Consider the following 16,557-nt stretch of genomic DNA (forward strand, 5'->3'; position numbering starts at 1 on the left):
GCAGGTCGCCTCCAACAGGTATCTGTGGAGATCTAAGGGGGAGGCCTATGTTCAGCAGTGGACGTCCTATGGCTGAGATGATGATGATGATGAAAGTACTGAAGTGATTTGGATATACAGAAATCTGCCAATCTTGTAACTCAATGATAAAGTATGGAAGACAAGCAGGTTTATCTTGTATAAGATTTAAAACATACATTCTGCATAAGAGGTGTGAAAAATAAAAGACGACAAATATAAAACAATGATTTTATTGTAGCATCAACAAAAAAAGGTTATAAAACTATTAAATATATAACTTTAGAACTGAGGTAACTAAAAAAATAAACAATATTGAAAACTGGTAATGATTTCTTATCACAGAGGTTTGCATAGTTGATTAATCTCAATTTAAGAATAAAATAAAAGTCTAGTAAAAAATATTTAATAATATCCAAACCGTTTGTTTCAGGTTTTTATTTAAACATTTACCTTTTTACGTTTTTTTAGATCATGGTCAAAGTGTGGTGTAGCCATTGCCAGGTCCCAGATTTTCTACACCTTATTTTTAAAAGAAAATCAATACAACTGATTCAAAAATGTTCGGTACTGCGAAAGTCGGTATTATACTTTTAGAAAATTCTATGCTTGATGTTAACTATCAATTTTTCTCACAGGAATTGACTTTGTTTTCTGTGTACAATACTATAATAATTTAATAATATTCATAATTAGTTATAATGAGGTACGATTTTAAGGGTACTAAATAATTTAACTACCAAGCCATTATTTACTGATAGTACTTGACCCATAATAGCTGCACAAATAACTAATAAATATAATATTTGTAAAAACAATATCTGAATGTGATGAGCATGTTAAGTTATACTAGAACTTCAAACTTACTTGCACTTGAGATACGATGCCCATGAGATGACTCAAATAACCATAGTTCACTACCATTTCCCTTAAAAGCAGTATTATGTTATTTTTATTCATACAATCAATAAAAAAAAGATGCTTAATCACTATTTAAAAAAATACTACCAAATTGATGTATTTTTGATTCTGGCAACACCAATACAGCGGGAACTCCTTTGTTTATGTATAGAGGTATCAACTACGGGCATACTCGTCGATTTCCTTGAGTTTGTCCCAGCACATGAGTAGCAACACTGTATGAGGTCCGAGCCTCAAGTAGTTTGCTCCAACACCTTTGTAGAGTGACATTGGGCCCTCGAAGCGAATCATTTTGAGGCCACAGTCGATCATACCTTTGTAAAGCTTCCCTTTGTTTTGGGCGTCGACGGCTGAAAAATAAATAACAAAATAATTAGGATTTGTGTTATGATAACATAAATTGGCGAAAAAATATTTAGGGCCAGTTGGAAATCGTTATAGTTATCGGCAAAAATCTTGAGCTCTGACCTACATCTACGCAGAAGTAATTTATTGGGTCCCTTTTGTGGTATGAAGTGAGTGCGCGGGGGCGGGCTAAAGCGGTGATTGGCCCGCAGTGCATCGCGTCATAGCCATCACTCGGGACTGGTTCTTTGCTAATAAATCACTTCTGCGCAGATGTAGGTCAGAGCTCAAGATTCGTGCCGATAACTACTTATACCCAATTCAACCATAACAGAAATGTTCAGTGATTTGGGCGTGTATAAGAAGTCTAATGTTTTGTGAATATCACATGTCTCTTATATTACTTTGCATGTTTCTATCAGACGGGTTACATGGACTAACGTGGGGCTGAAGCTAAGCTAACATGCTAAAGCCTTTTTGAGACAATTTTAGTAAAATAGTCCAACAAATAAATAATAAATTGTAGCAAACCCCACACATGTTACAGATTTTACCATGAGGCAACTATAAAGTCGTAATCGCTATCTCAAATCCATACTTACGTTGATTACACAGCCTAGTAGCAATGACATCGAAGGGGTTCAAGCACAGGGTCATCACGATGCCTCCAAGGTTGGCTCCGAAGAAGGACAGCATGAGAGGGTACTCCGTGAACAAGTCGTGAGCCCGCAGCCAGTCTTTAGCGTACGTGAAGCTTAGGATCTGAGAGGCACTGCCGGCCATGCCACGAGGAATTTGAGGACCAACGCCGCGGAAAAGACCTGAAATGGGATTTTTTGAATTTTAGTTCAAGTTATTTAACATTCGAATATGATAAGCAAAAATGTGTAACCATTAAGATATTGAGAAAGCTGAACTTGAGTGGGGCCTTTAGACTTATTTTATAACATGTCCTCAAAATAGTGACCACTTTAGTGTTAGGTTTAATTGAATACCGATCAACTTGAATATTGAAAATGTCAGTTCATGGTTTTAACCCAGCACTAAATTGGGTACTTTTTTGAGACCACATTTTATGATCAGGTGGTAATATTGGTACAACTTACTGCTTACTTAGATCTATTTGCAATTTTACCACAATCAGTCTGGCTAAATTCGGTATTTATTTCGCCATACTCAAAAAAAGTCTGAAATGTAGATAACCGTACCTTTAACACCTTCATTTCTAAATATATCTACAAGCGCGCTCGTAGTCCCCTTGCACTTATGCTGATGGCCGACAGCAATCGCCTTGGCTGCTTGAGACTGCAGCCTAACCTTCACTAGGTAGAATGGAGTCCCGGCTATAGACCCTAGGGCGCCGCCAACGCCCGCGACGCCGGCGCCTCGTAACAAGGAGGTGTGCCCCGTTGAGTCTTTGAGCATGCCCCTTCTTTCGGCTATTCGGAAGGATCCTAACCTAAAACATATGAACAAAGATCATTAATAGTATACCCTTAAAATTCGACTTACAAAACAAAAAAATATTATCAAAAAAGTCCAAATGAATAGTCTTTTGTCAAAGTACCGTTAAACTATTTCAAAGTTCCAAAACCAAAATTAGCGTGGATCAAAAGACCAATAGGACCAAACATATTACCTTCTTAACATAAGCATCATAAACTCAAATAAAAACTCCACACTTACCTAAAAATATTTAAAAAGAACTGAAACCCAAGCATGGCGGTCAGTCCATTTTGCAAGGCCACGATTCCTTCATTTTTGCCGACCACATACAGGCCATGGGGCACGTTCTTATAGAAGACAGCATGTTCGCCCCTCGCTTTAAGTTCTCCTTGTAACTGCAGTCTTACTTTGACTACTTCTATAGGGTTTGTGAATAGAGAAGCGAACATAGCCGACACACCCCCCATTAGTAAATCGGTGACATCACGATTTAAATCGCGCGCCAGAGTTTTGGGCTTATGTACCGGGACACTCACCATTTTTGTTTAGTCTGTGGAAGATGATATATTTTCATAAATTACCTGTACTTACGTAGTAACTATTGAGTACCTAATCTGTGACTGAACTAGGTACTCACTCGTATTAGACTTAGTTTTAAATAGTTCATGAATTTTTCATGGGCTATGATGCAAATATTTTTAATAGTTTTGTACAAAGACATTGAAATGTTAAACTATTGAAGTAACTGTGATATGCAAGATACTCTTTACCTACTTTATAATCTAAATAGAGATAAATAATTGAGCCTAGGTCTGAAGTAATAAAAACAATTGAATAAGTTTTACCGGGATAAAATTACATTCATCACTTGTAAATCCGGTTTTTTTTTTATATTGAATGGCATCGGGATTATATACAAGGTGTTGATTTGCATTTGTGCCATAGTTCAGGAGGAGGACATACAATACGTAAATAATCGATTGGAATTACAGTAGATGGGAAATAACTAATATGCACTGCTTTTTTTGTCATTGTAATGTCGTGGTATTTCCGAAGTAATCCAATTTTATGAATGAAATTTATGAGTGATCGTTGCGTATGCTTTGTGTTTGCGTTTGTGTGAGGGTGCAGCACGGTTTTAAAGCCAGTAACATACGCGCCAAGTTTAAATAAGGGCTAGATGACATTTACGGAATTCGGAAAAAAATTAAAGAAAAAAAATTACGTACCATTTTTTTTATTGATTTGGGTCGAGAATCATTAGCATAATTACCTCCTTGAATATGGCACGGATGCAAATCAACAGCTTGTATTCATTGATATTCTTGGGACTGTAGTGAACTTCATATTGAAAATTTTCTGAAAAATATGAAAAAATATATGTAGCTCTTTGCATTGTTAAAATTAAACAAACTATGAAAAAAAAAAATTACCTATAAGTAAGAAAATAAACCAATCGTACAAAATTGGACATGAACATAGTTTCAAATAACGTATAAAATATTATAAATAAAACGAAATAAACATTTTTAAAATTTATTGCTACTACCATAAAGCTTAACTTTCAATAGCACTGTTTTAAACCATTATATGGCAATACATTGTACATTTCTTCTACATTATTTATGTAATGAATAAAAATACAAAAGATGATATAAAGGCACTGATATCTATAGTACAAGTGTACAACAGAGATTCAGATTATTCTTCTAAAAGAAAAAACCATCATATTATTTACTTAACTTTGGTACCACTATTTTTATGAGTTGCTTACTACAATAGTAACAACAATCCTCTTTGGCTTATTTCAGAACAGGGTTACCATATAAAATAATATCACTAATTTTTAGACAACAACACAAAAACAAGATTTTTATAATTCAATTAAAGTAAGATTTGTACTGCAATCGTTGGATTAAATGCTATATTTTAAACAAATACTAAATGAGTAAATAAAATGCTTATTATAAGGTATTTGTTTGCAATAATACTGAGTCACACGGGTTTGAGGAGAGTTGGGGCACTATGCTACATATTATCTATGATCAGGTACTAAACTTAATGTTATCTAATTATTACATTGTTCACTAATATTCATTAAAAGTGGAGGACAAAACAAAAAGCATAATACCTGGATAACCTATAAATTAAAGGCCCTTCCGAATATTCTATCCGAATTTTGACATTAGGCCCATACAAGTTATGTCAAATTCTATATCCGGTGAGTAAAGATAGATAGAATATTGAAAACGGCCCTAAATGAACACTAGTCTAAATAACTTTTTACTAACCTGACAAGGCAAGGAAAACATTTAAGTAACTAATAGATAATTTGAGAATTATCAGTAACTACTGATACATTATCTTTCAGAATAAAAACATTTCCGATATCTGTCTGAACATAAAATAATTGTATAATATAATTATTGCATTGTACTACCATGATAAACAATTAAAGGATAGCAATAACATTCATAACACATCATCTACATAAATAACTTATCTAATAAAAATAACAAAAGTAGAACTAGAAATACCTATATAATGTAAAAAAAATCTTGAGTCTACATAATCTCATTTTCCTATTCTACACTTTGAGGCACGGACACCTCGAGGCATTCTTAAAAAAAAACTACGTATGCAATTCAAGACTCTTTTGCAAATCTTTAAGCATATCCCAGAATACTAAAAGCAGTACTGTATGGGGTGCTTGTCGCAAGTAAGAGGGGCCCATGCCTTTCCCAAAAGCTAAGACCCCCTCTGCTTTGACTATTTTTCTTGCACAGTCGGCTATACCCGAATACATGACCCCTCGTCCGTTCGCGTCGACAGCTGAAACAAATATTATTTTAAGTTAAAAGATGATAAAATTTATTTATATTAAGATGTCATTCTCAAGTGTAGTGAAATGATTGAGTTCAACGCAAAATGCTATAATTAGTTGATATGTTTTTGACAAAAACAAACAGTCACTGTTTATGTTTTTAAAGCCAAACATAATGCGAGAGTCATATGCCAACTAGAAACAAACTTGTTTATATTTTTGACGTTCTTAAGTGCTTGTAAAGGCCTACATGAAATAAAAATGATTTAACTTTGGCATATTTATGTATAGGCGATTAATTATATAGCTATTCTTTTTAATCTGAAATAGAAGAGCGGGAAATCTATATCGTTGTGGTGTGGTCTATGATCACGTCAAACATCACATCGTCTTTCAGCGATTTTTCCCCGGTTTGTTCAGAGAAAATAATAAAAAGTTACAAGCTTTGACTTGACTCAATTACCACGTATTTGCTATCGAAATTAAGGTACTAACATTAAGTACATAAGTTGACTTTGTATACCTAACAGATATTGACGAGATATCTTGCAAATGAACACGTCATAAAAATCAGGGTCAAGTAAGTCACATCTTCACACCCAAAAAAAATTCAATTAGCGAAGAATAAGTAATCTTACCTTGATTATAAAGCCTAGTCATGATAACATCCATGGGGTTCAAAAATACAGTCTTCACGAGCGCTCCGATGTTGCTCGCTACGAACGCCGACAAATATTTAGACTGCTGGAACACATCGTTGTTATCCATCCATTCTTTACATCTGAAAAATACAAAAGAAAAATGAGCCAGTAGAAATGAACCAGAATTGCGTCATGGTATGGGTAGAGGTTTCCGAATAACACTGCATAGAAATATCCCGATAGATTTTAAGTCCGTTACCCAAATGATCCGAGCCTATTCCTCAAATTAGGCCCCAATCAGAACTAAAAAGATTCACATCATCTGACTAGCCTTTTCCCTAATATTTACCATTGTTCCACATGGAGCTTTTTAGCTTCTGCTGGCTAACCGTAACAACTGTAAAAGATTTGTAGTCATATAATGGGCGCTGTATTCACTCCGTTAATGGACTTTAGTCTTGCAATCCTACGTTATAGGGCAATGGATAAATAGCTAGCTAATATTACAAATTAATTGCTTCCAATGAGACATCTATTTAAATTATGACATTGCTGTTGTTTTGTATTTATTGATAGTAAAGGTCAATACTTCCATAAAAAATAAACAGTGTCTTAACCCCAAATAAGCTTGTGAAACGATAATATTGCGAAGGGGGCGTGTGCAAAGTTACAATTAGGTACTATTGTTTACAACTTGGTATATGGCATTTTTGCAAAATGAAATTCTGCACTCTGCCGTGGTGGCCTTGTGGGCAAAGAACCAACCTCTCAATTATGGGTGTGGGTTCGATTCCAGGTCAGGGAAGTAGGTACAAATGCAACTTTTCTAAGTTTGTAGGTATGTAGGTACTTTCTAAATAAATATATCTTGGGCACCAATGTCTGTGTTTTGGAGGGCACGATAAACTGCTAGGCGATTATCTAGCATTTTTCCGAAATGCTTTAATCAATAATGTGCAGAGCGCAAAAGAGTTGGCCTTTTGTTTTAACGGCTGATTTAAAAAGATAATAATTAAACAAGGCTTATCTCTGACGCAAGAAGGCGTTGCCTAGTGGGGGCTCGGCGATATGTCGACCGATAGTCACCACAAAATATAGCACTAGTTACATCAGCTGACTTGCAGCATGCTGAATATCTTATCATTGTGTATTTAGGTACCTAAGCTACTGAATATAATAGATAAGTCTATTTTTAGAAACGGCAACTAGTTAAGTATACTCTGTCATATGTATGGTCTAAGCGGCGCGAAAATGTTTGGCCCTTCGGCACTAAATGGATTTATATTGTTTATCCCAACTATCTGAACCTATTAACCTTAATAAGAAGAAATTATATCCTTGACATAGAATATTTTCTGGGCGAAAAATAATCATATAAGTACACTTACACAGCAAACGAAGCAATTTGCGAGGCGCTCCCAATAGAATTCCTCATCATCATGCCATGGGCACCTCTCCACAACCCTGACAATCCATTCTTCTTATAAATCTTCTTCATCGCATACATCATGCCAGGGTGAGCATGCTGCGTACCAACAGCTATCTTCTGTGAGGAGTAGGACATCAGCTGGGTCTTCACGAGCTGTAGTGGACTGCCACATAGGCCTCCACACATGCCTGATATGCAGCCGAAGAACAGACTGTTCACGAATTGAGTTTTGTTCTCTTCGTCTCTGAGGAGGCCATAGTTGTCTGCGTGTTGGTAGATGCCTAGCCTAAAATCGAATAAGGAGGTTTTATTTAAATGAATATCATATGATGGAATTCAAGGCATTATGCTGTGAATATTTCTAACTATCCGTTTTTTTTGACATTTGTATATTATAGTGTTGATTTTTAAAAAATATAAAAATCAAACAATTTTTTATTCAAAAAATTGCAACTGAATCAAATAAAATCATGCAAAATCAACATAAAAGAGCAAAGCAAAGAAACAGCCAACAAAAATAAATACATAAACTAAACAAAACCAAAAACAGCTTACCTTACCCCGTTTACGACAAGTTGGAACCACAAAGCAGGCACGAGTCCCTTCTGTAACGCAGCCACTCCGTCATGTTTCACTATGTTGAACATCGCATGAGGCACGTTTTTATAGTGGACTGCATGTTTCCCCCTAGCCCTGAGCTCCCCTTGTAACTGCATACGGGTCTTCACTACGTCGAATGGGTTGCTGAAAAAGCCAGCCCCAACCCCAGCGAGACCGCCCACCACGAAGTCCATTGTACTACGGAAGGTACAGCGTTTTCAGCACACAGTTTTGATGTTATTTAAATTTAAAATAAATTAACACATCCGAGTTAGTGATAATTTGTTGGACGAAATTGTTTCTCAATTTTGGAGATTATTTTGTTGAACAAATACATAATTTACAAAACTCTTTTTTTTTTGATACTGTCAAAAATATAAAGGTTTTTCCGATATGACTACCTGAACCAATTGGGTAATATGAAGTAATACATATTTAAAGTTAAGAAAGAAACATGCAATCATTGTAAACACACAACGTCAGTTGATTTTAAGATTACGACCAGCCTATGTTAAGGTAAAATCAAACATAAATGTAATGTAGCATTTAGATAGGTATTATCTAATAGCATTCAAGGTTACTGTTATAAGAAATAGGAATGTTACATACCTACCTATGGCAATCTATGTATACTAATCTATATTTCTATAAGTAAAGTATAGTAAAGTCTTTACTATAGTTCGGCCATTCAGAGAATGCGTTCCTGACACGTCGCGATTGAACTGACGACGTAACTTTGCAATGGCGTTGCAGTTACGATAAAAATATTTTTGCTGGTTGTTTACCGTTTTAACAATTGAGGAGCATTAAAACAACATTATTATATCAATAATCAATGAATGTTATAATTTTGTGCCAAACTGAGTGTCAAATAACTTGGTAAACAATATTTTTCTAAATCTATACTGCGCTATTACAAGGTTATGTCAGCGGTTTATATTTTGTAGTGCTGTGCTAAAAATAACAGGCAAGTATCGTAATCTGTTCTTATACAGTTATAATATAAAATAATACGTTTTGATTTTCTTTTTAAGAATTGGAAAATAATGGACTATAAGACTTAATTATAACGTTTATGAAATATAAAAATAAAACTATGACCAAACCGCATTTTTATACTTAGATTAAAAATGGTAACCCCAAATGGCGTTATGGGCCGCCATTTTGTGACGCTAAAACAGTCGTCCGTTGTCGTTTCGTGCGCATAGACCACGTTTTTCAAGTGTTTTCGATCTGTTTTTATTTGATTACCCGGCTTTTGTTAGACCGAGATATCAGGATTGATTCTGTTATTGATAATAATATAATTATACATGTAGGCGAAGATGATGATGAAGACACCACCTCCTCAAGCAAATCGGAGTCTGATTAATATTCTGTTCGCACATTCAATTCAATGTACTTGTAACAAAGAATAAATAAAACAATTTTATTATATGAATATTACCTTTTTTTGGTTTCCACTTAAATAACTAAAATATAAAACAAATGATTCCGCCAATTTAAAACGAAAATAATCTTAAAATAATGCGGCGGTTCATTTTGAAGGAACGGTAACGAACTCAGTGTTATGTTGTGCCCATCACTAGTCGTGACTAACTGATAGGTGTCAGGAACGCATTCTCTGAACGGCCGAAGTATAATAAAATAAAGAGGAATCATTTATATCCCTAAAGACTCCAAAATGACTGAACTGCTTTACTACTGACTTCTTTTACTGTTGAAAAACTATCTGTGACTAATATATGCAATATTTTATCCCAGTACAGGAAGAAGTTCCCCTGGGAAGCAGGTGTTGCCTTTAAATGCTTAACGGCTTGAATGTTGTAATCATAGAACAATAGACAATGACTTGTGTCTTGTGTATATCTGTCTCCGACATACAACGGGTTAATAGTAAAACTAATGTATTGAACTTTTCATTAACTCCTTGCTGTGGGTGAATGCTTGGCAGGAGTTAATGGTATATTCTCTTTAAAGGAAGGTTATTAGAAAACATGATCAAATTAAATAAGGTTTTGATGTGATATTGAAAAAAAGTGACTTACTCTGAAAAGTATATTTTTTTATAATATGATACACATACACACCTTGTTAGATAAATCAACACAGAGAATATTATGACATTGACAAAACTCAATCATTTTAAGTCTTTTTTAAATTAATTTAAATTAAAGTTAGGTTTATTATATTTATTAAAATATTTTATATCTAAAAGGACATATTATACAATTAAATTAAAATATAGATATTAATAAGGACATGTATTCACGTCAGGAAAACGAGTTAACCACGTAATAACGCATTTTAAAAACTTGAGCGCGAATTACTGCAGGATTTTCACAAGGGTCGTAATCGTAAGACACATTTGGTTACTTTGGAACTGTGATGTAATAATCAGTAAATTAGCGTTAAATTATCACATGCGTCACTGAAAACTAAAAAGATATAAACATTTAACTGAAATAAATATTAGCAATAAATTAACTAACCTTATCCAGAGTTGGTGCAACTTGAAGTCATCTAATGTATTCTATTAATGGTATATGGGTCGACATCATGGGCTGCCGTGAAGTCGATTATGTGACGGAAACTTACTGAAAATGTTATATTTCTATTTCTATGATTTCGTAATACAGGGAATTTGCAAATGTCAAAGTAGCAAACATTGCGGAGATCTGTCAAATTCGAAACTGACAGTTCACAATCAGCTGATAAAATATGTAGGCTTGTCTACGGAGTGTCTACGGATTACCATCGAGCTTCGGATTACCAATGGATTACCAAGTGGACATAGACAGAAACTCTGGACTCTGTGCCCATTGACTGCGTTATTTGAAAAAGGACCTAAAAGAACTATAAATGAAAAAGATAAATCACAAGTATGTATCAAAAAGCTCATCCGTAAAATTTTCAGTGGGGATCATGCCCAAGAAATTGGCAGCATTGCCACTCAGTCACACTGGCTAAGCGCTGCGCGCTTGCTAATTTCTTGATGGAGATTTAGATAATATTTACGTGTAGCAGTCATCGACATCCAGACTTAACGTGCTGCTTTGTGAAGGTTTCGAAATCGAACTCGAGACCTCATGCACACTAGCTAAGCTGGTTTGCCAGGTTGCCAGTACATATGAAACGGCACTTCAAAGTCGATTATGTTATTATGATGTAGGTAACATGTACGTTACGTGATATCATATATGGATTTAATTGTATTTTCACTAATAAGGTTTAATAACGTTTTCTGGCCGAATGTGAGTTTTTGGATGGCATAGAAAACAAATATCACACTTGACAGTATTATTAATGTTTTGTACAAACAAAATTAATTGTGATAATTAAATAAAGAAAACAAATAAAAAAATATGTAATTTAGTATAAAAATCAAATTTAATAAATAAAGTACTAAAAAAAAACAAAATATGGCAACTGAGCCTAGCTTGGGAGTTAAAGTTGGTATGTTCTTATTTGAGGTGGTAGTGGAAAACGTTAAGAGTATGGTGGAAAGTAGAATATTGGTTATAAAAAGTGATTTCGCCAATATATTTTCACTGGAACTAAAGGATCCGAAGCAAATGCACATAGTGATGCCGGAACCATTGCCGTTACCACCGGAGCCACCGGGAAAGAAAGGTAAGAAGAAAAAGGCCAAACCGAAAAAACCCAAAAAGGGCAAAAAGGGTAAGAAAGGGGCTAAAGTTGAGGAGCCGCCACCAGAACCCGCGATACAGTCGGGACAGTCGGTGTTATTCTCAAGCAGTCCATCGATATTGATCCAAAATATGAAGAAGTGCCCTCTCGAGCTGTCATTATGGAGCAAAGAAGAGAATTTAGTGTTCATTGGCAACACGAGCATACCTTGGGACCCAGTATTTTTATTATATTTAGAAAAAATCGCTGATTGTCAGGAACCTCCTCCAGTAGTTGTGAAGGATGAGTACAATATATTCGAAGAAGGTAGGGCTAAACTAATGGCGAAACTATCAATTCAAGTAAAATTATCATTCCTTAATGACAAGGTTACAACAGCATTTAGAACTCTTTCAGAAGATCCAACTTTTCGCAAATGTCTTTATACTGGAATTAATTCCAAAACTACATCTTACATGTGTACGTTGAAGACTACTGATGAAGCATTTGAAGAAAATTGTAATAAAATAGAAAATCAATTTATTGTAGACAAACCGAAATCCACAAAGATTGCGTTTGCTGACTACAAAAATGCTCCTGGAGCCAATCTCGCTTTCTTCGGTGAAGACGGTTATTGTTGCATGAATCATGCAGATAAACCTCCTGAATCGATATACAAAGCTCCCGAGACTTGTCCAGATATTGATTTCATCATTGACTATGTCAGGAAAATTATTGTATCTTGCAATGATAACATGAGGATGCTAACACCTCGACCTACGATAAGCCCGAGGGTGAAAGCTACAGATATTGATAGGCTTTGTTATTGCCGAGAGACAGCATGGCCCAAGGGTGAATTCGCTGAACGCTTCAAGAAAGAAGCCAAAATGGGCCCCTGCCCACTTTGTATGGATGCTGGCGTAAAGACTGCAGGTATTAGTGGCCCCGCCACTTTCGACATCGCTAACATCCGAGGTCCGTGTGGCAAACCAGAATGCAAAATTGCTAGAGATATAAGGGCTTATATAGAAAACCTCGTCGATGAAGACAATGAAGAATTTATGCTCGACGATCTTATTGGGCCCTGTGGTAGCAAAAACTGCACATTAACTGCAAGAATTCAAGACTTTCTACAACACGAAGGAGTGTTTTCTCACGGAGCGACATTAGAAGGCATGTCCACTCAATGTGCTTGCGTTGATAAAATGAAAGAAGCACTTACTAAGAGAACTTCTTGTGCGTCTATCTGTAGTAAAGATTGCGAAGATGCATCGAGCGACTCGAAAATATGCGAAGGGAAGGGGTGCCCACATAAAAAGCCAGAACAAAAAGTCTATGATGTTTACTATTTCACAGTACAATATGAGTTTGAGAATAAACCTGACACATCACCTAGTGGCAGTGAATCCGATAGAAAGTCAAGTGGTAAGGAATCTGATGTTAAGTCAAATAAATCTGATAAGTCGGAGAAACCCCCCAGCAAACACAAATATTGTGGTCCTGAATGCCCAAGTGTAAAAGCATCGGACACTAAAACATCTTGCTCTAAAACGAATTGCTCCACTGATGCAAGTAAATTGCACGATGACGACTCTTCAAAGTGTGTGTCTCCAGTATGTCCAAGCAGACATGAGTACGATCCAAGTCCTGCAGACAGCAACATAGAAATGCGGTTCGATGAACTTTACAACCCGTGTTGTGTGAAATCGTGCGACGTTATAGATAGAGTTAAAGATTTTATTGCTGATGGAGTTAAAAGAAAATCAATTTGTCCCAAACCACCCGATGAAGAGGACCCTTGTTATTGTGATTGTGTGTGTACTTTTAAATTTTCGAGCAAAACGACCTATTGTGCTGTCTGTGGGGGTTACGAGTGTCTTGGAGATGATATGCGAGACCAGCCAGAATATATTAAGCCTCATCCTTGCCCAGTGTACCATAAACTGTACGATAAAAAGTACATTGATGTTCAAAGCCCCTGGCCGGAAGATGAAGCTAATGAAGGAAGTACAAAAACTGGAAGGAATGTTGCAACTAGGAGATCAGGGTCCACAAAAGGTGGGAAAGGACCAGTTGATAAAAAGAGCTCACCAGAAAAGAAAGCCCCTGAGAAGAAAGACAGCGGTGAAGATAAAACGAAGAAGTCTAAGAAAACTGACAACGCAGAAAGTAAAGACAACTCCAAGAAGAAGAAAAAGAAAGATAGTGCCGAAGCCGAGCCGAAGAAGACCAATTCTGAAAAGAAGAAAGTTGGAAAGTTTACCGCCTCAGCAGACAACGCGCGTATGTTCATTTTCGAAATAATATTCCCCTACCACCCGTTCACGAGACTATATTTTATATCTTATCCTTCAGAGGCAGCAGCACCTGGGAAAAAGGATGATTCGAAACCTAGCTACCACTATCCCCCTGTTCCGCCTCATATGGGCTGGAGGTGGAACGCTGAAGACATTCCGGGAATGAAAGTAAGATAAAATATATGTTTATTTTAGGTACTTTATAACTTTCTGGTTTTTCGTAGTTTTGCTTTACAGAAAGTATTGAGCTGTTCTTATGTTCTAATTTTATAATGATACGACGACTTTATTGAGCAACTACGTCCAGGAAAAAGCAGTTTTCTTTGAAAAAACTTTTTGTACCTCAACTGATGCCATGTAGGTACAGTTTGTACATGAAGGGGATGAACAGTTTAGACACATGAATAACTATCTACATGAAGAAAGATATTAGTTTGGGTTTTGACTTTCGACTTTGATTTTACAAAGGAACACAACATTTAGGAATAATAAAAACATGCAGGAAAACTTGATACGTGGCTAATTTCGGTAAGTACTACGTCTGATAATACATTATTGAAGAGTAAATATCTAAATATTAAATGCAAACGGGCTATTAGACTACGATAAATAAATCTGTATCCTTGTCCTCCACGTATTGAGACTCGGGATACAAAACGGTATTTTTGTCTTTTGTAATGAAATCTACAACTGTTGTTGTGAATCTTGCTTTAACCATTGAAAAGTTGCCTATAAAATATCATCTAATATAGAAGACCCGTAAACACTATTAATATTTTCAGTTTCGGCCAAATTGGCGACCCGGAGCTGCCAATGCGGTCCTGGTGAGGAGGTACAGGACGACAAGAGAAGGTACGGACAGCATCAACAAGAAAAAGCGGGCTTTGTTGCAGCGCAAGAAAAAAATCGAAATGAAGCCTACATTGATCGTCACAAAGCATGATGGAGAATACACCGTCCAAATGGAAGTGTTCAAGAAATTCTCTAAGGAGCGCCTTTTATTCCAATATCCGTACGATGAAAAACCGCCTCTGATCTATACAATAGGAAAGACAGCAGAAGAGAAACGCAAAATTCAGAGGCAGCGCGATAGAAGAGAACGCAGGGAAACTAGAAGAAAGAGTAGACTGCTCCAGTCTACATTCAGAGACAGGTGTCAAGAGATTTGTTTGAAAGCTTATAATCAAGCGATCGGGCTGCTGCCTTTGCCACACCCTAATGCCCCTGATTGTCCCTGCGCCGAGTCCAACGGCTCCCTCACTCCACCTATTATAGATTCCTGTTCTTGTTCAGATGTCGGTACTATATCGTCAAGCGATACTGATAACGATGAGTGGATTGTAGAGTTTACACCGCCCGCGGCAAGATGGGATGCAAAAGCAAAACATCCACCAGTGTACGCTTCGAATGAGACCCAGTACAATTATTTAGATTATAAAGTAAAAGTATTAGATAAGAGTGGTAACCAAGTGCCAAGATTCTTCAAAGGTCCCGATGGAAAACAGGAATGCAGCGACTTAGGCGGATTTTGGAGTCCAAAAAAGACTTGGTTGGAGATCAATAAGGACGGCTACATAGGACCAGATGAACGATGGGTACCCATGAACTTCATAGGTCCTGACGGTTTGTACTATTCAGCCGAGGAAGGGTCCTTTACAGACAATTCTGGACAGTTATGGAAAATAGGTATAGACGGATATATAGATAAGGATGGTAATTGGGCGTGGTATAATAATAATAATAAGAAAAAAACAGTGAAAGGTACAAAATCGAAGTCAAGCGTCACAGCTTCAACTGTCGATGTGAAGAAAGGTGGCAAATCTACCGATGCGACGTCTAAAGGGAAAGAGAGTAAAAACAAAGGAGATACAGCACCTGCCACACCACACGCGCCTGCAAAATCGAAATCTAAATTAGGTGACAGGAAAAAATCTGTAGTACCAGCTGTATCCACATCGCCAATATCTAAAACCCAGAAAAATGCGGACAAGGCAAAGAAAACACATCCCATAGTTCCAAACCACAAATCTAAAACTCCCTTAGTTATGAGTGTTTCTGTAAATTATGATAAAAGCAAACTACCTCGTATGCCACAAATGGATCGGAAAGCTTATATGGACGCGAAAAAAATAGCAAAATACCGTGAAATTATAGAAGAACTTAGAGCTTACGATGACTTAGGAGAATTGAAGCTTCCTCGAAAGACCAATAGGGCTTCAAACACGCCGAGGAAGAAGCTGTCTCCCTTCACCATGCAGGGTTTTATCGACTACGAGAGGAAGATGCAATCATTAACGGACAGATCTTTTGGATTACGGACATCTACCATTTCCTCCACATTTGAATCGAAATATCAAATGTAGATACAGTATATAGATACCTCTCGAGTATTATATGTATGTATAT

The 16,557-nt window shown here is 36.3% G+C and overlaps 3 protein-coding genes across 4 annotated transcripts; 1 reads left to right on the plus strand and 2 right to left on the minus strand.

Moving 5' to 3' along the window:
* Nucleotides 1–235: 235 nt before the first annotated feature.
* Nucleotides 236–10,992, minus strand: LOC124631114 (solute carrier family 25 member 35-like). Of its 2 annotated transcripts, XM_047165297.1 has the most exons (7): nucleotides 10,717–10,992; nucleotides 4,043–4,089; nucleotides 3,576–3,646; nucleotides 2,971–3,280; nucleotides 2,493–2,743; nucleotides 1,887–2,105; nucleotides 236–1,289 (listed from the first exon to the last, which is right to left on the minus strand). In XM_047165297.1, the coding sequence occupies exons 4-7, from the start codon at nucleotides 3,267–3,269 to the stop codon at nucleotides 1,096–1,098; spliced, it is 963 nt and encodes a 320-aa protein (XP_047021253.1). In that variant the 5' UTR covers nucleotides 3,270–3,280; nucleotides 3,576–3,646; nucleotides 4,043–4,089; nucleotides 10,717–10,992; the 3' UTR covers nucleotides 236–1,095. The 2 variants fall into 2 exon arrangements, with proteins under 2 accessions (XP_047021253.1, XP_047021252.1); XM_047165296.1 differs by lacking the exons at nucleotides 3,576–3,646; nucleotides 4,043–4,089 and having other exon boundaries at nucleotides 10,717–10,977.
* On the minus strand, nucleotides 4,253–8,313 carry LOC124631115 (solute carrier family 25 member 35-like). Its single transcript, XM_047165298.1, has 4 exons — nucleotides 8,185–8,313; nucleotides 7,584–7,910; nucleotides 6,193–6,335; nucleotides 4,253–5,562 (listed from the first exon to the last, which is right to left on the minus strand). Exons 2-4 carry the CDS (start codon nucleotides 7,808–7,810, stop codon nucleotides 5,363–5,365), a joined length of 570 nt encoding a protein of 189 aa, XP_047021254.1. The 5' UTR covers nucleotides 7,811–7,910; nucleotides 8,185–8,313; the 3' UTR covers nucleotides 4,253–5,362.
* Nucleotides 10,993–11,646: 654 nt separating the features above from the next.
* LOC124631116 lies at nucleotides 11,647–16,514 on the plus strand. The gene is made up of 3 exons (XM_047165299.1): nucleotides 11,647–14,137; nucleotides 14,210–14,319; nucleotides 14,934–16,514. The coding sequence occupies exons 1-3, from the start codon at nucleotides 11,647–11,649 to the stop codon at nucleotides 16,512–16,514; spliced, it is 4,182 nt and encodes a 1,393-aa protein (XP_047021255.1).
* The last annotated feature ends 43 nt before the right edge of the window (nucleotides 16,515–16,557 follow it).

Source organism: Helicoverpa zea, chromosome 6, assembly GCF_022581195.2.
Source record: "Helicoverpa zea isolate HzStark_Cry1AcR chromosome 6, ilHelZeax1.1, whole genome shotgun sequence".
In the NCBI taxonomy this organism is placed as follows: Eukaryota; Metazoa; Arthropoda; class Insecta; order Lepidoptera; family Noctuidae; genus Helicoverpa; species Helicoverpa zea.

Excerpts from the sequence above, each read along its gene's own strand:
- LOC124631114 (XM_047165297.1), bottom strand. The coding sequence starts at position 3,269 with ATGGTGAGTGTCCCGGTACATAAGCCCAAAACTCTGGCGCGCGATTTA. Across the intron at positions 2,106-2,492 it reads TAGAAATGAAGGTGTTAAAG|GTCTTTTCCGCGGCGTTGGT; the intron begins GTACGGTTATCT and ends ATCCCATTTCAG. Across the intron at positions 1,290-1,886 it reads TACTAGGCTGTGTAATCAAC|CCGTCGACGCCCAAAACAAA; the intron begins GTAAGTATGGAT and ends TTTATTTTTCAG.
- LOC124631115 (XM_047165298.1), bottom strand. The coding sequence starts at position 7,810 with ATGTGTGGAGGCCTATGTGGCAGTCCACTACAGCTCGTGAAGACCCAG. Across the intron at positions 6,336-7,583 it reads CAAATTGCTTCGTTTGCTGT|ATGTAAAGAATGGATGGATA; the intron begins GTAAGTGTACTT and ends TGTATTTTTCAG. Across the intron at positions 5,563-6,192 it reads GACTAGGCTTTATAATCAAG|CTGTCGACGCGAACGGACGA; the intron begins GTAAGATTACTT and ends TATTTGTTTCAG.
- LOC124631116 (XM_047165299.1), top strand. The coding sequence starts at position 11,647 with ATGGCAACTGAGCCTAGCTTGGGAGTTAAAGTTGGTATGTTCTTATTT. Across the intron at positions 14,138-14,209 it reads CGCCTCAGCAGACAACGCGC|AGGCAGCAGCACCTGGGAAA; the intron begins GTATGTTCATTT and ends CTTATCCTTCAG. Across the intron at positions 14,320-14,933 it reads AAGACATTCCGGGAATGAAA|TTTCGGCCAAATTGGCGACC; the intron begins GTAAGATAAAAT and ends TAATATTTTCAG.